General features: G+C 52.7%; 12 protein-coding genes across 12 annotated transcripts; 6 read left to right on the top strand and 6 right to left on the bottom strand.

Moving 5' to 3' along the window:
• Window positions 1-26: 26 nt before the first annotated feature.
• Window positions 27-874, top strand: SCP_1401780 (hypothetical protein; the record flags this gene model as incomplete). The annotated part of the gene is made up of 2 exons (XM_027763885.1): window positions 27-122; window positions 188-874. 2 exons carry the CDS (start codon window positions 27-29, stop codon window positions 872-874), a joined length of 783 nt encoding a protein of 260 aa, XP_027619686.1.
• A 1038-nt stretch (window positions 875-1912) lies between these two features.
• On the bottom strand, window positions 1913-3806 carry SCP_1401790 (hypothetical protein; the record flags this gene model as incomplete). The annotated part of the gene is made up of 4 exons (XM_027763886.1): window positions 1913-2491; window positions 2552-3291; window positions 3362-3700; window positions 3767-3806. 4 exons carry the CDS (start codon window positions 3804-3806, stop codon window positions 1913-1915), a joined length of 1698 nt encoding a protein of 565 aa, XP_027619687.1.
• Window positions 3807-4116: 310 nt separating this feature from the next.
• Window positions 4117-4296, bottom strand: SCP_1401800 (hypothetical protein; the record flags this gene model as incomplete). The annotated part of the gene is made up of 1 exon (XM_027763887.1): window positions 4117-4296. One exon carries the CDS (start codon window positions 4294-4296, stop codon window positions 4117-4119), a length of 180 nt encoding a protein of 59 aa, XP_027619688.1.
• Window positions 4297-6379: 2083 nt separating this feature from the next.
• Window positions 6380-9297, top strand: SCP_1401810 (Dehydrogenase citC; the record flags this gene model as incomplete). Its single annotated transcript, XM_027763888.1, has 22 exons — window positions 6380-6434; window positions 6500-6507; window positions 6575-6674; window positions 6728-6804; window positions 6851-6894; window positions 6948-7021; window positions 7082-7151; window positions 7207-7280; window positions 7347-7405; window positions 7465-7503; window positions 7573-7584; window positions 7648-7716; window positions 7764-7942; window positions 7999-8141; window positions 8192-8270; window positions 8329-8564; window positions 8622-8695; window positions 8752-8818; window positions 8872-8946; window positions 9010-9060; window positions 9113-9130; window positions 9194-9297. The coding sequence occupies 22 exons, from the start codon at window positions 6380-6382 to the stop codon at window positions 9295-9297; spliced, it is 1707 nt and encodes a 568-aa protein (XP_027619689.1).
• A 654-nt stretch (window positions 9298-9951) lies between these two features.
• Window positions 9952-10720, bottom strand: SCP_1401820 (hypothetical protein; the record flags this gene model as incomplete). Its single annotated transcript, XM_027763889.1, has 2 exons — window positions 9952-10539; window positions 10595-10720. 2 exons carry the CDS (start codon window positions 10718-10720, stop codon window positions 9952-9954), a joined length of 714 nt encoding a protein of 237 aa, XP_027619690.1.
• A 303-nt stretch (window positions 10721-11023) lies between these two features.
• SCP_1401830 (hypothetical protein) lies at window positions 11024-12050 on the bottom strand (the record flags this gene model as incomplete). Its single annotated transcript, XM_027763890.1, has 2 exons — window positions 11024-11665; window positions 12045-12050. 2 exons carry the CDS (start codon window positions 12048-12050, stop codon window positions 11024-11026), a joined length of 648 nt encoding a protein of 215 aa, XP_027619691.1.
• A 1001-nt stretch (window positions 12051-13051) lies between these two features.
• SCP_1401840 (hypothetical protein) lies at window positions 13052-13207 on the top strand (the record flags this gene model as incomplete). Its single annotated transcript, XM_027763891.1, has 1 exon — window positions 13052-13207. The coding sequence occupies one exon, from the start codon at window positions 13052-13054 to the stop codon at window positions 13205-13207; it is 156 nt and encodes a 51-aa protein (XP_027619692.1).
• Window positions 13208-13496: 289 nt separating this feature from the next.
• SCP_1401850 (hypothetical protein) lies at window positions 13497-14150 on the top strand (the record flags this gene model as incomplete). The annotated part of the gene is made up of 2 exons (XM_027763892.1): window positions 13497-13506; window positions 13618-14150. The coding sequence occupies 2 exons, from the start codon at window positions 13497-13499 to the stop codon at window positions 14148-14150; spliced, it is 543 nt and encodes a 180-aa protein (XP_027619693.1).
• A 447-nt stretch (window positions 14151-14597) lies between these two features.
• Window positions 14598-15341, top strand: SCP_1401860 (hypothetical protein; the record flags this gene model as incomplete). Its single annotated transcript, XM_027763893.1, has 2 exons — window positions 14598-14672; window positions 14745-15341. 2 exons carry the CDS (start codon window positions 14598-14600, stop codon window positions 15339-15341), a joined length of 672 nt encoding a protein of 223 aa, XP_027619694.1.
• Window positions 15342-15608: 267 nt separating this feature from the next.
• SCP_1401870 (hypothetical protein) lies at window positions 15609-16046 on the top strand (the record flags this gene model as incomplete). The annotated part of the gene is made up of 1 exon (XM_027763894.1): window positions 15609-16046. One exon carries the CDS (start codon window positions 15609-15611, stop codon window positions 16044-16046), a length of 438 nt encoding a protein of 145 aa, XP_027619695.1.
• Window positions 16047-16174: 128 nt separating this feature from the next.
• Window positions 16175-16591, bottom strand: SCP_1401880 (hypothetical protein; the record flags this gene model as incomplete). The annotated part of the gene is made up of 1 exon (XM_027763895.1): window positions 16175-16591. The coding sequence occupies one exon, from the start codon at window positions 16589-16591 to the stop codon at window positions 16175-16177; it is 417 nt and encodes a 138-aa protein (XP_027619696.1).
• Window positions 16592-16948: 357 nt separating this feature from the next.
• SCP_1401890 (hypothetical protein) lies at window positions 16949-17330 on the bottom strand (the record flags this gene model as incomplete). Its single annotated transcript, XM_027763896.1, has 2 exons — window positions 16949-17022; window positions 17078-17330. 2 exons carry the CDS (start codon window positions 17328-17330, stop codon window positions 16949-16951), a joined length of 327 nt encoding a protein of 108 aa, XP_027619697.1.
• Window positions 17331-18371: the final 1041 nt, after the last annotated feature.

Raw genomic sequence — 18371 nt, forward strand, 5'->3', positions numbered from 1 at the left:
CTTCCGCGACGACGACAAGTGTTGATATGCTTCTATATGACGAAGAGCCTAAAGAAAAGCTCGTGCTACTTGAAGGGCCAAAGTACTGGCTTCCCAAGGATGAAATCGTCCGCCCGGGTGTTGTGCGTACCAGGTCACCTCGAGCCCAATTACATCACGCCTGCTCATTTCGTCTATCGACTTCTAGATGCGAGAGACAAAACCTGTCTCTCTCAGCACGCTTTGCGGGAAATATCTAGTTGTGTGGCAAGACGAAGACGAATCTCCAGGAGAGCGCACTGCAGCGTCGAAATGGCGGGACACCGTGACGCTCGAGCGTCGCAAGTCAGCTCGGCAGAGGGACCCAGATCCCGACGGTTTCAAGGGGGTCTTACAGCTCGAGCATTTTTTTGGGTACTTTCACGAGCTCAGCGCGACGTATGTCCGCGGAAAGCAGGTACCAAACCAATGGGAATTAATCGCGTCCGACATTTCGTCGCCGGATCTCCCGGTAGAGAGCCTCACCATGGAAGTCACCAACGTCGTAGACGATTCTGGCCATCATTTCGTCAACTTCCATGTTGATCAAGCGTACTACACTTCGAACTGGTTGGGGAAGAAGCAGACAAAGCCGAACGTGGACGAATTGTTGACAGACGCGGAAAGGGAGAGGCTCGGGATGCGCTTGACAGCCGCGGATGTCGAGAAGAGGGCGAAGGAGGGAAAAATGGGTCGCCGTGGGGCTAAGCGCAAAGCCAAAGGAGACGACAAGGAACCGCGCAAGAAATGCAAGGAAGAGATTATCGCTGTCGGGTCTCTGCTGGCATCATCGAGCCGCACCATAATTCCCAGCGACGCTCTAGCCGCGCCGTTAACAAAAGACGCAGCGCCGTAGATCCGTCGCTCCATACTTCAAGTTCATCTGTGCAATATTGTAACGATCCAGCATCACACGTACTTCGTCCGCCGGCCATTTGCCTCGACCACTCGATGTACATATATGCATACGGACGGACTGCATGGGGAGATTCCCTACCAGGGACACAAACGCGTCCGGAAAACGCTGCAGCCACTTCTGCATGATGCGTTGTCCGCGTTCTGCCTTGCGAAGAACAGTCGCTTGCCTTGGAGGCCAACCCATTAACATTATCGTTGAGGATCACCTCAGCGTCGACGTCGCGCCTCCCGTGCACCTTCACGCCGCTGTTCCATTAGAGTCTGCTTGCCCCAGTTGTGGAGCTGTATTAATCGCTGAGTCCCCCATGCGGTGATGGTTTCTCCTCGATGGCCGTACCGTGTTTTGCATACATATTAATACGCAGTTCATAGACAACGATGCACGTATTTTCCCCCTAGGCTAATGTAGACGTTAGCACCCGCTAATTTCTGTTTCCCTTCTCTGCTTGAAGCATGACAACGTGCGTGCACAGAGGTGCGACATTCCTACCCCGCAGGCTTCTGTCGATCAAATGCATGCCCTGGACCAGGTCTCTCCGACATCCTCACGCACACATTGAGACACACTACGTTCGGGAGAAGAGCGTGTATAATGAAAAACTAGATACAAGAAGCAACGCCAAATAACCTATGGACAGTCCGAATCAGCAATGAGAGTCGGAGAGACATCCTACACTAAGGCCCGCGACGACGCGAGCCACGTAAAAACCGAGTCAGTATTATACGCACGTATGTAGTACGAGGCGAAATCCATGCTACAGTGAGACAAAGAGGCGGGGGCGGTAACGAGAAAACGAGTTAATGCTACAGGAGGGTGAACAGACAGACGGAAACATCTATGGCGATACAGATGGGCGAGGTATGATGGCGGGGGGGATCTTCAATGGTATTGGTATCGGTATCCAATTTGCGGCAGGCACGATCATGACAGTGTCGTGGCAGAGACGGAGGGGTGGCTGCGACAGCGCGGTCTAGTCTAGTATCCCTCCAGCGTCTGCATGGGGTCCGCGAACCCGAACATCTCGCCGCCGACGGCGGGGTCAGGGCCCGCGCAGCCCGGCGGGTACACTCCCTGCTCGTACTCGAACTCGAAGTGCTCCATGTCGAGCGGCATCTCCATCCCGCCGGCGCACCCGGGCTCGAGCGCATAGTTCTGCTCGTGCATCATGTGCTGCTGTTGCTGCTCTGCGTCGAGCGCGGTCTGCAGCTGCTGCTCCCAGGACACGAACGGGGGGGAGTGCATCGCCAGCGGAGCGAATACGGCGGGCTCCGGTGACAGGTTGCTCATGCCGGGGAGCGGCGCGTCGGATTGGGCGGGGGAGCCGGAGAATGCGGTCGAGGACCCGGAGTCGGGGACCCATCGCGAGGGATCCAGCGGGCCTAGGGTCTCGTCGGAGGAGTAGGAGCAGGCCGAGTAGGGGGTAGCGGCGTTCGCGGACGAGGCCTCGGAGAAGGGACTCAGGGGCGCATGCGGAGGAATGTTCTCCAGGGGAGAGATGCTGAGAGAAAGGTCATGGACAGGCTGCGAAAGAGTGTTCGAGAAGCCGTTGAAGTTCTGCGCAGCATAGTCAGCATGTGTGTCCGGGCAGCGATGCAGAGCGTGCGCATGACTCACGAAGATGTCGTTGCTCTCTTCGTGCAACGAGGGCGTGCCGGAGGGTGCGCCGAAGCCGAACGCTTCGTGTCCGTTCCCGTTCAAGTATGTTGGTTGGAAGAGACTGGTGTTTACAGCGGGCAGCGGCTCCCAGTCGCGCTGGAGCTGCCACGCCTCCGGTGTCCCCTGTCCGGCGAACGACATATCCATCGACCACGGACGCGACTGCATCGGCTGTGCGCTCGATGCACGGCGCTGGCCCAAGATCGTGCGCGAAATACTGTTGACTGGGGATACACCACGCGAACCACCCATTTGGAAGGCACTGGCGCCGACGAGGAACGGCACAGAAGGGAGAGTGATAGGGTTGTAGAGCGCGGTGGGCGGTGGAACGGATGACGACCTGCGGTGAGGATACATTGGCTGGGGAGCGTGTATCTGCGAAGGCTGATAGAGGCCCAGTTGGGGCTCCGGACTAAGCGTTTCAGTGCGTTCGCGCAGCATATCGTACTGACGCACAGCCTCTACGAGCGCGTCACCCTTCTTGCCATCGAGCATGAACGCTGCGATCTCTTCGCACCGGCGCTCGTCAGAGAGCGAAACCGGCGCCTTGGCCTGCTTCTTCGCGGCTTTTTTCTCTTTGTTGTGCACAGGGCGGAAGCGATAGTCGGGGTATCGCAGGCGGTGCTCCGCCTTCTCCTTCTTGGCAAGGGTCTGCCAAATCTTCTTGTCTTCGAGCGGAAGAGCATGCCAACAGTTGCCTAAAGCGAACATCGCGTCCGATCATCAGATGAAAGGTCGAAACACAGATGACAATCTACGTCAACTGACCGATGATTTTCGAGAGGGAGTTGTGGCTCGTCTCAATCGAGCCTGGGACGTGTTTCTGGCGAACGAAGTCCGCACGGAAAAGCATGAACGCGTTCGCAGGACGCGGGATATAGCCCTGCGAGCGTCGCCTGCCCGCAGGCTCACGTCTACGCGATGTCGATGGCGAAGGTGTCTCAGACGGGGGAAAGAGTGTATTTGTAGCTGACGCGGCGTCCAGCTCGTCAATTTGGTCGCCCTCAGGCTCGACATATGTCCCTGGAGTCACGTTCGGCGCAAAGGTGACGTTGCGCGGGGATGGGGACGAAATACCGTAATTGCCTGGCTTGACCGGTGCGAGGCCTGGGTGTGCGATAGATAATCCAGTAAGTTCGTTTGCATTGGAGATGCACGACAGATAAGACGTACCGATGGCCAAGGAGGACCTCCTGCGACGAGTGACGCGCATGGCTTATTGTCTTGGACGGAATAGTGTGTGGGGTATCTTCCCAATGGAGGGAGACAAAAGAGAGGAAGCACAACGGGGAATCCTTATTGTTTTCTCGTTCTTATAACTAGCCCGGGCCAAGCATCAGATGCTCTCCTTCGCCCTCCCCCAGTTCTCCAGGACCCCGGATCGCTCCGTATCTTGACGCCACACTAGCCGCCCATATCGGGTAATCGTTTTTCCTTTTTGCTCTTGTCTCGCAAATAAACATGTCCTATTTCACTGAAATTCTTCTCTAGAGTCGAGAGGACGAGAAATTTCTCTCTAGTTTTCAGAGCACATATATTGGTGCTACCTGGCGGGCGTGCTCCCGTGCGAGCGAAAATCGATGTCCGAGGTCCCGCCATGCATCAAAGATGACTTGCCCATTTGCGTCGGCTGCCTTGTGGACGGATATGGCGAATAGCTTGTTCTTCTCCTTCGGTCCGCCTTCCATTTCTTCCCATCCCATGGGCCCTGGTTCGCCATGGAAATGGCGGCACCGATATCACTCTCGCGGGAGCCAGCGAAGAGAGCAGGCGGCCTGGTCTTCGCAAAGGCACTCTGTCTCGTGTTTGCACAGGTCTACGGAATGTACGGTGACAAGGTGCGCATCTGGGGGAAGCATGCGAGACTCTGCATGCAGACCGATCCCGTGGTGTAAGCGGCCGAGACCAGAATTCCAAGAAATCGAGCGCCCAACGGAGATTCGGGTGTGGACTCGAAGGTGTGTCCGCACATGTCTCCCTGGCCTTCGAATGCCATTCTCGTATCTTTTGCTGGACAGCTCTGGGAGTCTCTCGATATAAATTACAATCAAATGGGCGAATTTCGCATTCACTCATCTTTTTCTGTACCGGTCGTTCAAATGACGTCTACTCTCGTCTTCTCTGCTCTCGGCTCCTACCAATCTTGTGCACCCTCTTCCTTCCCGAGGTTCACAAATTCCATTGGTAGTAATATTTCCGCCATCTATGCGAACATCCAATCAGACGTGCGATATTTCTTCAGTTCTGCCGACTTATACGCGAGTCACTCCCGGAGCGATGTAGCGAGGGAGACTCATGTCCCCTTGTCTGCAAAAGGCATGTCTTGTTAACAAACCCGCCTACCACTTCTTGCAACGCCCGTCCTGTTTCAGCCGTCAAGTGCTCTGTGTGTGTCTGTCGTGCATGGAAAAGTGCGGGAGGGCACTAGTACTGTAACTTTGGCTCAGCTGCCGCTCAGCTGCGGTCGATGGTGCTGCCCGATTTCTCCTTGGCTTCCACGATTACGCCTTTGCCGTCACGAGATCGTGACGGTGCAAGTCGTGCTACCTGGACATGCACGGGGAAATCTCAGGAATTACATAGCAATTCCGTTCTGCCGACTTTACGCTGAGCAGTCTTACTCGATGGTTCCTTGGCTCGTTTTCTATCCCGTTTACGGGCGTGTTATCCCCTCGCATCACCGTGGATGGCCCGGATCTGGAGCATCGAGGAGTTTAACGCCGCCACATGCACGCTATTGGCGACTTCCAGAACCATTGCACGAGACTGCTGGACGCCCGGTCGTCTGGATCGTCGCGACAACTTTCTGCAGGAGCACAAGTTCCCCGATCTCTGTGCCTTCGCCTGCAGTAGCGATGTCCTGTCTTATCTTGCGAAGACAACACAGAGTGGCGATGCAACAAGCTGCGGACATCTCTGATGATAGTCTTATCATCATGGTGGTGACCAGTGCATGTTTTGTGGGGCTACCTACAAGGCCCATCATCATCCGTCGTCTGGACATCCTCCATTTCCCGTGCAGATGGCATCCTGCTCTTTGAGAATATCCGGCATGCCGCAGAACAAGACTTGCTGAGGCGTACCAAAGTCTCTTGTCCCGTCTGGAACTGGTGGGCTATGGAATTATGGCAGTAGAACCGTGATGCGCAGGCTGCATGTGAACTCGTGCTCATTGCACAAGGTTCGCTCGCAGCCTACGTTTCCACGTAATTCGTAATGCGGCGTCTGTCCAAACGCTGTTATCGTGACACGGCCAGAGGGACATATCTCTGCTTCACTATGTGGTATCTTGCTAATTCCGGTTATTGACGAGCAGGCTAGAAATGGTTGACCCTCGGCAACGTCCCGCTCGATGGATTGAACTTTGGTTTACAATCTGTGCGTTACACCCCGCTGCACGGTATCCTCCTGAAAGGATGTCCGCAAACGGGTCTGACGGTAGTAGTGAGGGCGGGAGCCTCTATAAGCAATGGACCAATCACACGTGGACGCGGGCATCTTCCTTGTCTATCTTGCCCTTGAATCCTGTCTGCACTCACTTATGCGACGACGGCTGAAGCCGGTCTTCGTTGGAAGGACCTCATCACGTACGGGAAGTACATGCGATGAAGCAAGCATCAGAAATGGCGCGTGACTTTTTCCTGTGGAGATTCCCATGCAGGTCTGCCATGCGCGTGAGACCCGACGCTGACTGGCGAGATGTACCGGTTCCCATCTGCGATTACCAATCGTATCTTGCGGGCAGATTGAGCACCCCTCTTCGCGACCCGCTCTGGCATCCTCGGGATGACCGCAACGCTGGAAGACGTTGCAGGAGAGAGTTTTGACTTCGTCATCTGTGGTGAGTCGATACGATCTGTTTGGGGTCGATCACAACCGGATTAAACTGCGTATATCAATCTGCAGGGGGTGGCGTGAGTTTACGTCCAGATCTTCCGGGATTCACGCTGACGTGGAGGAGCGCTTCCACTGTGATGGTAGACTGCGGGCCTTACGCTGGCAGCGAGGTTGACGGAGGACCCGAGCGTTTCTGTCCTCGCGTTGGAGGCGGGGGCGGCGCACATCGACGATCCGGACACCTGTGCGTCTTGAGAGTTGCCTCGGCTTCTTGATTGTCTTGATGACGATGCGCAGTGCGCCCTGCCTCACATGGAAGCCAGTTTGGGAATGAGTCTTACGACTGGAGCTTCCGAACTGTATCCCATTCCGAGGTTTGTGTATGGTATTTCGATCTGAAACTACGTTCGTGTTCTGTAGGTGCACCAGACTCGATGTCGTGACACTCATCATGTCTGGAATCGGTGAGTATGCAGGGCTCAGATTTCAGAAACGCCACCATCTGACTGTGTTCCAGAGGTAAAGGTCTTGGAGGGAGTTCAATTATCAATTTTATGGTCTGGACGAAGCCAACGGCGGAAGAGATCAATGGTACGGCACTGTTTCGTTCAAGGCATATTACTCCCAGTCCCATGTCCGAGTTCCCTTCAGATTTCGAACGGCTTGGGAATCCAGGGTGGAACTGGAACAATTACCAGAAGTACGTAGCAAGAACGGAAGGGTAGGTCTTATATATATCTTTTTCAGTGTGTTAACCACCAAGCGATTTCACGAAGGTTCATTTCTCCACATGAAGAAGTACAGAGGACGTTCAAGCTGAATTACGATGCAGCAAACGTCGGCAGCGAAGGTGGTCGCATTCTGTCTCGCATCTGAGGCTGGAATAGTAGTTGACATATCTTTCACATGGTTCCAGGGCCGCTCAAGATCACCTATCCTGCAACCATCGATCCGGCCGAGTTGAAAATGCAGCAGGTACGCTACGGAAAATGGACGCGTTCAGTGCCAGTGCTCAACCTAGTCTCGCCTGATAGACTTTGATCAATGCGGGCGTCCCCGTCGCAGCTAACCCGGTAGGGTGACGTTCATCTTTTTTGGCGGCGGTATGAAATGTCTCACACACTGATATAATTCCCTCCAAGATGGGCGGTGATGTATGCACACCCGCTATCCACCCCTTCTTGAGTTTCATATCTTGTTCTACTCGCCCTTTCTAGCCGGCGGGAGCATATTTCGCACCGAGCACGTACGACCCGGTAACGCACACACGGTCATATGCAACAACTGTGAGCTGCTGCTGAGAGACGTGCCAATTTCCTTAATTCATGTGCAGGCGTTTTATCTCCCAAACGCTGAGCGTCCAAATCTCAAAGTTCTCGTATGCGCACATGCAAGACGGGTGTGCACGATCTCTGCGCCGAACGGGAATCTTACTGCAGTCGGTGTGGAGTTCGAGCATGCAGGCAGGCTGTACACTGTCAGTGCGAGAAAAGAAGTTGTTATCGCCATGGGGTCTGAGACCATCCTCACTTTGAGATCCTGTACTGTATTCACCAAATGTGTCTCAGAGCCTTGCAATCTCCTCAAATGTTGGAACTGTCCGGTATCGGCAACAAAGAAGTGCTTGAGAAGGTCGGCATCCCAACGAAGATCGACCTTCCTGGTGTTGGAAGGAACGTACAGGAACATCTTGAAATCGGTGTCAGCTTTGGTGGGTACAGAACAACTCTTCATCGAGCACAATTCACACATATTGTTCAGAGCTGAGAGATGACGCTAAATTCGATACACTTTGCCTCTTGCGTGACCCCGCTGTGGCCGCAAAACATCTGGAATTGCAGTAAGCCTCGCATTTCCTGTCTTTGGTCTGTAAATTGACTTTGTCTGCCATGTCTTAGTAAATCTGGTTCGGGTTTGTATACGACAGGGATTACCAACTTTGCCTTTGTCTCTCCAAAAGTTGCTTCCTGTAACATCGATGAAATCGCTCGAGCTGCGAGGGCTAAATTTACAGAAAATGCGGCTTCGTACCCTCCGGGGCTACTGGAACAGTACGACATCCAACTCAGACGACTCGAGGCAGGAGAGCCGCTGTGCGAGATCATCAGTTATCCAGGCTTCATGTCTACTCCCAGTGCGTCACACGCTACCGATATAATGAACAAATTTGTGTAGTGTATGTAATTCCCAGATCCTCCATTGCCAGGCAAACGCTATGTGACCTTCACGATCGTACTGAATAGCCCCTTCTCTAGAGGATCAATCGTAAGCGTCATGTACAGTTTACGTTCGGTCTCTAATGCAGCCGCCTGGATGAATAGCATTGTTCTTCGAGTGATCCCCTGGCGGATCCAGAGCTCGACCCTCACTACCTAGAGGAAGATATTGGTACGTGGCCCTGAATTCAACCAAAATCATAACCTCTCAAACGGGTTGCGCAGATCTGCAGATCATGACTGAGATGGTGAAGTTTGTCAGAGGATTCGCGCAGGTTCCGCCTTTCAAAGATATGATATGTAAAATCATCTCTTGTTGTCCCGCACGTACAATCTAGAAGTGACTTGCTATTTCCTTCGCAGCGAAGGAGCTGAATCCTGGTGCTGAAATCAAGGATGACATCGAAATCATCAGTGAGTACCAATCTTGTAACCAGCCCCGGACTCTATTCAGTGATTCGTGCAGATTTCATCAAGAGGAACTGTGAGACCATGTGGCGTAAGTGAGCGGTACCAGGCAACTGAGGAGTTCTCAACACTCTAACAGATACGATTGGCTCATGCTCTATGCTACCGAAGGACCGCGATGGAGTAGTCGATCCTGAGTTGAAGGTCTCGCTGTCGCGTTCTGCCGTGTCTTCGCCAGGTTGACTTCGCATATCACGATAGGTGTACGGCACAAACAACCTCAGAGTGGTAGATCTTTCCGTGGCTCCGTTGCACTTCTCTGCGCACTCTCTCGGTAAGTGGTGTTCGCAAACCGCATTTCGAAAACGTCCCTTGACAATGGATGCTATTCGTGAATCTTGTAGCCACCGTCTATGCTATTTCTGAGCAAGGTACAGTGCATGTCGAGACGTCAAGGGTGGATTTGTACTCATTGTTCGCAATCAAACTAGCCGCCGATTTACTGAAGGGAGGGCAGAAGTGTGCACAATAAACGAGATGATCACCTATAGATCACAAGTATTGCCCGTCCGCTGCAGTGACTTCCAGTTGCTCTGATATGGTGAATACAATGTATTTCTCCACCGTACATGGCGACTACTCTGCATAAGCTCTTGACCTACCCGACAGCATTCTTCCAGTCCTAAACATTCAAGCGCAATTCGTCCGTATGTACTGGGGTAACCGAGGTGATTGGCTGGAGCGGAATAAAGCAGAAAGGGGCGAGTGCCGGAATGTAGCAATATGAACTTGAAATGAGGAAGAACAAACATCGGTATGTATTTTGGCAATGGTCCCAGCGCTGACCATAGTTGTCGCCGTAGTGCTGCTGGACGGTGCTAGCAGAGCGCCGATAGGCTATTTCTTGCCTTTCTTGCGAGGTCTCTCGTCCTCGTCATCTCCTTTGACCTTGCGCTTAGCCCCGCGGCTACCTTTCCTTCGTTTGTTCGCCTTCTCCTTGACCTGCGCTGCCGTTAAATCCATCCCCAGCCTCTCCCTCTCTGCCTCTGTCAAAAACTCCTCCACGTCCGGCTTTGTTTGCATCTTCCCCAGCCAGATGGTGGATTGATGCGAATCGGAAACTTCGAAATTGACAAAACAGTTGCCAGAATCATCCATGACAGTGGTAACCTGCATGGAGAGGAAATCGACGTGCTCGCCATCCAAGGTTAATTCGATCATGTCCCAGCGGTTCGGCTGCTCTTCTCCATCGGCATGCATGGCCTTGAGTTCGAGAAAGGTTCCCGTGATCGACCCGAGGGCTATTTTCCCCTTGAAACCATCGGGATCGGGGTCGCGCTGTTGGGCTGATTTACGACGCTCGATAGTCACAGTACCTCGCCATGTCGATTCCGGAGTGATCTCTTCCAGGGTTTCGCCATCTTGCCACACCATCAAATATGTTCCGCACAGTGGACCGAGTAAGAGAGGTTCCGTCTCTTCCATCTGGAAATCTATGAGATGAGCATGCAGGTTAGCACTATGGTGAGCTGGTACGCACGACACCCTTTAGGACACTTTCATCCTCGTGTGACCAATATTTCGGTCCTTCGAGTAGCAGACCTTCGTCTTCTGAGTCATATCCCTCGGAATATACCTCCTCCTCCTCTTCGTCGGAAGAACGCATATCGACGGACGGAGTGCAATTTGCTGCGGAAAACAGCCCATCACTACAGCCCTCGCGTAACCAGTCACTTGATCACGTGTAATCGTGACAGTGGCATCGTGTCGACGCGTCCGCCATAGTAGTGTAAAGAGGTTTCCGCGAGAGCACCTACTGAGAAGTAATATTTAGCCCTGACATTGGTGAATCAGAGTGAGGTATGCTCCAAACATAACGATTTTAATTTGTATATTATTCACGACGAACATCGAATTGCAAACGGGTGGCGCAAACTTTGCGAACAAGGAGTACTTGCAAGAGTGTGGACTACTTCTTCCTGGATGCCTTCTTACGCGGCTTCTCCTCAACGTCTTCTGCGTCAGCCTTGCGCTTTGCCGCACCGCCACCACGGGAAGCTTCCTTCTTCCCCCCAATCTTTTGCTGCTCCTTCGCCGTCCTCTGGACTTTTTTGCCAGTCAATCCCATCCCCAGCCTCTCCTTCTCCGCATCCGTCAAGAACTCATTGACGCCTACACTCTCCTGCTTTTTTGCGAGCCAAGTCGCATCCATCCTCCCGCACGCCAATTCGATGACCACAAACGGGTTACCGTGATCGTCCTTCACCTTGGCGACCAGAATGCAAATGGAGTCCGGCCTGTCCCCCTCGTCTGGGAATTTCCAATCGACGATGTCGGTCAACTCCCAGCAATTAGGTATGTTTCCGCCGCCGCCCGAAGTGACTGCTCGCAGCTCGCAGAAGCGACCCGAGACAGTGCCGAATGAAAATTCTCCCTTCAAGCCATCAGGATGGGGATTCGTTCGGGAAATTGATTCGCGGCTTCTGAGAGTGAGCGTGTCCGCACTACTACCCGACTGGAACTCAGGGATGTCGTCTTCAGGGTCATATACGACCACATATCTCCCGCAAAGAGTACGGAGCGAAACGCTGGCAGGTTCGTCGTCATGCTCCTAACAATATTGTTTAGCACGGTGCAACACGAACCGAGAAACGACAAGCACGCACAATACTTTCGCATACTTCATTCTTCTCAGACGACTAATACTTGGCAGCCTCAGGTCGCCATTCCTCCTCCTCGTCAGAAGACACGGTAGAGGTATTATCGTCGTCAGAAGACATGTTAAAGGTACGATCGTCGGCGCTAATGCGCAGGTAAGCTTCTACTTGATGCCATCGCGAACCGCAATATGCGGGTTTATGTCATCGTATACGTACACGTGCGACGGTCCTCCATCGGTCTCGTCGTGATGCATACAGTGACCAGTTCAGCACGAACCTGTGAGAATGCTGCGATGAAGCTTTGAACGGTCACATTATGGTTCTACATACAGACATGGAGACAGATAAGTCAGTTCAGTACAACAAGTTCGAGTACAGCCGGTGAACGGCATAACAACAAGGTGAACCATGAGACTGGATACTGCGCCTCGTAGAACTTCAGTATCATTCGCCCTGCATGACCAAATCTTAGCGCTCGACCATATTTTATCCCGTGGATGGGCTAAATCGTACACAGCTTGAGACATTGAGAGATGACATAACTCGAGAGATAGTGGTTGCAAAATGCCAATTCCTCCGTATGGCTGAGTAATGATCAAGGAATGTGTACGATATCGTTTTGACAGCTGCAGGAAATGCGGCAGCTCCACGGTAGCTCGAAGTGCAGCGATCGAGCAAAAGAGGCTATTTGTCGGGTCGGATGGTTCTCGCTGCCGTTGTCGTCCACGATCCAGCGCTTCTGGATCAAAGGCAAGAGAGGTAACCCTTTTGTTGAGGGTAAAACATATCCTTTGCGGCTTCCCTTGACCCTACCTTGAATGTCTTCCTCGGCCGCTCCCGACGTAATTCACCAGTCATGATCTTGAAGTTCCACAGCTCGACGGAGCACCTTTTCACTAGCAGAGGTACATGAACCCAGGAATCCCAGACATCCACAGTTCCTTGAAGTTACGAAAATTTCTGGGACATTGTAGAGCCAAAGTCGCACGAAATACCTGGTCCAAATGAACGGCGGACGAGCTGTATTCGCGCAATATTTGTAGGCACGTCCCTCTGGGTCCAGGATAGCCAAGTATCGCCCACACAGATACATCTGAAAGATGTTCCCTTCAGAAGACTTCTAAACAGATTGGAATGAGCCTGCAACTGCCAAAATTGAATCCGTACTGTGCGCACCGGAGAGCACCTAACGACCAATAGGACTTGACCGTTTGAGGACTCTAAATCTGAAATATCTTGTGAACGAGGCGGCCATTCATCAGCCAGCAATTGATGATAGATGAAGTACAAGCGGCAAGTCGTGGTGACCGTGCCAGTGAGCGCCCGGGGCCTGCGCCATGCCTCCACGACCATCGTCGAAACCTCCACAAGGCTCGTTCTATCCCACTAACGATGCCGCCACATACCGGGATTTGCTGTTCTTCGAGGAGAGGCTGAAGACGAACGCAGCATCTCTCAATCGGCGTAAACGTCGCTACCAGCGTGGGTTATAACATCCCAGACTTATGTATGTCGTTCCACTCATTCTCTTTGGACGTCCCCCAGTATTTCTGGTTCAGCTATTGCTGATCATAGCATTTCTGCTTTCTGAGGTTGTCCTGCATACCGACTTTATGTCAATACCTTACAGATATGCTTTGTGCACGGCATTCCCGGATGTATACACAAAGGAGGGCACGCAGATCAAAGTCCATCGGTACTTGGGTTCGGGTCTCTTATTTGTGTCCGTCACGACACTTGTCTTGTTCTTTGCAAGTGGCATGTATTCAGAGAAGATTGGCTATGCCAACCGGTGGGTTTCTGCCATGCCGTATCGCCAATATTCACTGATGCTATAGCCAGATACGTCCCTCATGCCAATCGTGCCCTCCGGAATTTCAATATGTATCTCAACGTCCGTCAGCCACCTCTGCGATCCAAGTTCCCGTTCAAGCCGTTCTCGTTTCTCTTTCCTCGTTCTACGAAACACACCACATCACCAAGTCCGCCACCTTCCCGCCGCACGCGCTCTCCCTCACCTGGCAGGAGCTCCGCGAGACGGAGTTCTTCCGTTCCAATTCCCTCGATCCCCCCTGCTTCCAACCCCCGCGGGGAGCTCATCTTCTCCTCTCGGGTCGACCGTTCCTTCCGCGAGTCGTACGACCGCTACCGCGCAGCGTTCGAGAGGAGAAGGGAGGAGAGGGAGCGCGCGGCGTACGTGAGCAGGTGGTACGGCTGGCTGCACCTGAAGATGCCGTGGATGAAGAAACCTGCGGTGCCGCTGGCGATCTCGCCCGGTACTGCTACTCCAGTCGGCGGGGCGACGCACGCAGTCTCGAGGTCGGGGTCGGGGTCGTGGAGAGGACGCGGGATGGGAAGCACTCCGTCGTCGTCACGTCGTTCGACGCCTTTGCAGGAGAAGTCACCGCGCAGTTCCCCTACAGGAAGCGAATCTAGCAGGGCGAGAGCTCTTTCTAGTGCATCACAAGAAGGCTCAATGACATAGAGTGTCTGAATAACAAGCGACTAATCTACATGGTGAGTTGTTGTTCTGAGCTCGTGGCTAATTGGTTGATTATATGTGCGTTTGGTCAGTACCTATAGAACCACTTTTGTAATATTTGGACCTATCTACGTCGTGTTTTACTCAGTGGGAAGGTATACAATAATTTGCATCCGCTCTATGTATTCTACCACCTGTTTTTCTGAAATTGGCGCGAGCTGCCCTTCTTGCTTTGGGCATTCGATGACGTACAGTATTGAGTTTCCGATACTTGAGACAACCTTTTGTATCGCTCCACTGCTGCAGGCACTGAGCCTTCGTGTGGCTTCTTCTTGTCTACTACAGGCTGGATAACGAGCTTACACTGGCATCACCCTTCATATCGTCCACGCACTGTTACCATGATGCAGGGGTTCCTATCATTTCTTCACGGTGTGATTTCGAGTGTACTGTCTCTGGTTTATGGTCAGCCTGAGGTCAGCCCCTATTCCTTGAGCATGTAAAGACCTTTATGCTCTACAGATTGCTAAATGCCATTATTATTCCAGGTCGACAAGCTGACCAGCGAGGATGACCAGTTGACCGGCAAGTACAAACATCGGCATGTTCAAGCATTGCTTGCATCGACCGATGTGAAGAATGATCATTGGATGGCAGTCGAGTTTGCTGCCCTCCATGCATTGCTTCCTTGCAACGCAGAAACATCTAGGTGGTATTGTCCACGCCCCATCCGGCCTGATGGCTCTTCCAAGCAGGCCGACGATGCTGTTGGCGACATTCTAACCGAGTCGGGCCCATTTGAAACTGTCTTGTTCGATTCATCTCCTGGTGGCATTGCAAGGTCCTTTCGGGATGGGTTAGTGCAGGCTGGGAGGGACCTCAGTTCAGAGGACATGCTTGTGGTTGCTCTGATAGGTGCTCGGCCGTGGGGTTCATCATATAAGCTCTCCCCAGAAGGGCAAGACATCTTTTCTGCAGGGGAATTCAGAGCTAGGTTCGAGAATTTCAAGTGCAAGATCGTTTTCATCATTCCATGTGGTGATGCAGGACATTGGAGGAGACCCAGGTGGACGGTTCTTACAGCGGCGGAATCAACTGGGGAGCCTCGCGTATTTACAGATATCTATCGGGAACTGCGTGGATAGAACACCATCTCTCTGGGCTCTTCATCTGGCAGCATTGACTCACCAAGGGGTGAGTTGTCTGCAGGACACAGCATAGTGCCTAATGTCGAGGGAACTCGTGAAGTCATCGACATCTTCGAGTGGTTCGATGATCTCAAAGTTGGTGATCTGCCCTCTTGCACATCTATCCACCCGGAAATCGCATCTTTGAAGCGACTCCTCCAGTGCATCCCGCCATCGAACAGAACGTTGCCGCAGCCACCTCCCATCCCCCTTACCACAAAGGAGATGGCTGAGCTCAAGTCGCTCTGTGAGAAGTACTTCTCACTCCCGGAGCGGAATTGGGAGCCCGAGATGTACTTGTGGGATAATTGCAGAGCCTACCTCTACGGTAGAATGGAAGATAAGGAAACAATGTGGCTCTACAAGCAGCTTTCCCAGCGGAAACAGCAAAATGAACGCGCGGTACGCATTGCAATGGCCCTCGGCTGGAATGACATCCAGAAGCTTGGAAATCCGGCCGATCAGGGGGCACCGGACCCAGCTGCACTTAGAGCACTGAGGAAATGCGCAGAGAGGAGTGGATGTCACGTATCTGGCCTACTGGTGGAGGATACATTCTTCGAGTGGACTGGGGCTGCAGACTGGCTGACGAAGGCTTGGGAGAATGCGGGCTGTCCTGCTGTTGCGGCGGAGGATTGGGAGAATGCGAATGTGAATGCATAGCTCTACAAATGTCTTGCGGTGAGTGGGAGAGGACCAATAGGTTATGCACACTTGGCCAATTGTGTTTCCGACGGTTGCTGTAATACTATGATGTGTAACACCAGATCCAATTTGTGTTCTACATCTACTTATGTTAGTCCTTCTACATTCACTCCAGAGCCGTGATGCTCAATAGTCGCATAGCAGCCCCTAAAATGTCTCGCGTGCAGAGGTACATCCACATCTGCGCCTGGGGCCTTCTCGACGTCTGCACCCTTGACAATTACAGCCTCCCATGCGGCCGATATTGCGTGACTAAGGCGGAACGCGAACGTCACGACCCCGCTCGGCTCATGGCTCCGCAACGCTACTTTGACCACGTCGGGATATGAGCCGAGCAGGAACACGATCATGATATCGCGAGCGGCGGGTTCAACCAGCAGTACGGTGTTGACCTGGCTGCGCGGCGGGAGTGTGAAAAGCGCCGGATTGTTGCGGGAGATGGAGCAGAGTCGGACGTGTGCGTATTGTAGGTAGGGCCCCGGGTCGCCTTCGAAGGAAAGCATACGATCCTAATTGAATGTATAGTTGTTGATTCTGGATGAACGTCAGATTCCGCCGAGCAAGCCAGTAAGCGTGAGCATAAGGAAAACTATACCGTTTCGCAGCCATGTCTTGGATTTCGATATCACCGACCTCATGAAATGTCGCCTCATTCCCCTTCATATGTTCGTGCATGACCGAGGCGGCTTCGCGAATAATCTGATCAAGGAAAACAGCCGTGCCTTTCGCGTGCTCATTTTCAGCACGAGGCCATAGTTGACGTACTCCAGATGATCCGCCTACTCGTAGCCCACTAGCTTGAGCACCTTGAAGAACTGTAAGAGATGTATATCTTGCTGCGATGAGACGACGTAGATCATCTAATCAAACTCGTATTTTTCGTATCGTTCGATTGCCCCACCGATATCCCGCGTGAGATAAATGGATGTTCCACCTGAAAACAAATTAGCAACCGAGCCAAAGAATATTCTGCAATGCGACCTACTCACCCTTTTTCCGCACTACAGCCTTTACCAGTTTGCATTTCTCCAGATTTACGCGCTTCGCCCCTTCCTCGTCTTCGATGAGGCCCATCTCGTCCAGCTGGGGAAGCGCGTTGTCCATCGACTCCTCGCTCACGCGGCTCTCAACCGTGTACACGTCGAAGTGCACGTGCAGTACCCTCCAGTCCTTGAGCGCATCTTCATCCCCGTCCTCCATCCGCTTGAAGAATGCCGCCGCCCGCTGGATCCTTGTCCGCATCCGCGTTCACCTTCACGTATAAGTCTAATAAGTGTTTTATCGCGTCCTGCTCAAACGCCTCACGCGAACCGCACTTCTCGAAACCCACTGCAATCAAACTGAACTGAACGTATAGAGGTCAGTGAAAACCAGATTTCTCCACAAATACACACGTACCTGCATTCCCCAATCGCCTAGATAGTTCATCAAGATCACCTCCAACCTGGAAGCCTTGCGTATATTTGCGAGGAACGCGACGGTGATCGTATTTCGCAGATGCCGGCGCCCGGCATGGAACGACTTCGCGATGTCGGGTGAGGAGGACTCAATCACGACCTGTTTCTCCCTTCCGGTAGTCGTATTCTGGTTCAGGCGTGTCGTTCGTGAGCGCGTGCTTTTGGTCAAGCACGAGTCGTGTAAGGCCGGATGTGGCACAGGTGAAGTGTAGAAACGCCTTGTTGTGCACAACTACCTCAATCCATTCGTCGGGTTCGAACTAAGGGGTGCGACAATGAGTAAGGTAGCGGCCTCAATAAGTTTGACTGCGTCAGATACCAAAAGGAATGGGATGTAAAATAATGTGATGATCACAGTATGCGCATCGTGCAAGTATGTACCTGCTGTGTGGTTCCATAAGGGAGCGTCAGGACGGATTTCTCAGTCACACATACGAGCACTCACAAAATGGAACAAATTACAGGGACAACGAGCCGCGCAAGGCAAGCACACGATCGAATTCGTGTCCGCTTTGCTCCACAGCCCATCGGGATGCAAGTCATAGCAAACATCGAAAACGTCGCCTTACATGTCCCCCATGGACGCGCGTCTCTAGACCAATTTATCTGCGTCTTTCCGGAAGCTCAGCGAACACAACTATCAGCATGAGATCTAATTTCAATGTAAGAGGCCGCTTACTACCTCATGCGAACACTTCGGCATCGGAGCAATATCTGATGGGCTGAAGGGACTCAGTCACATTATCCAGCACTTTCTTCGCAAGCTCATCAACCTTTCCCGGAAGGCGAAATCGCGGGAGCGCAACAGTGAAGTCCACTCTGGGAG

The sequence above is a fragment of the Sparassis crispa genome (assembly GCF_003851025.1).
Source record: "Sparassis crispa DNA, contig_000013F, whole genome shotgun sequence".
Taxonomy (NCBI): domain Eukaryota; kingdom Fungi; phylum Basidiomycota; class Agaricomycetes; order Polyporales; family Sparassidaceae; genus Sparassis; species Sparassis crispa.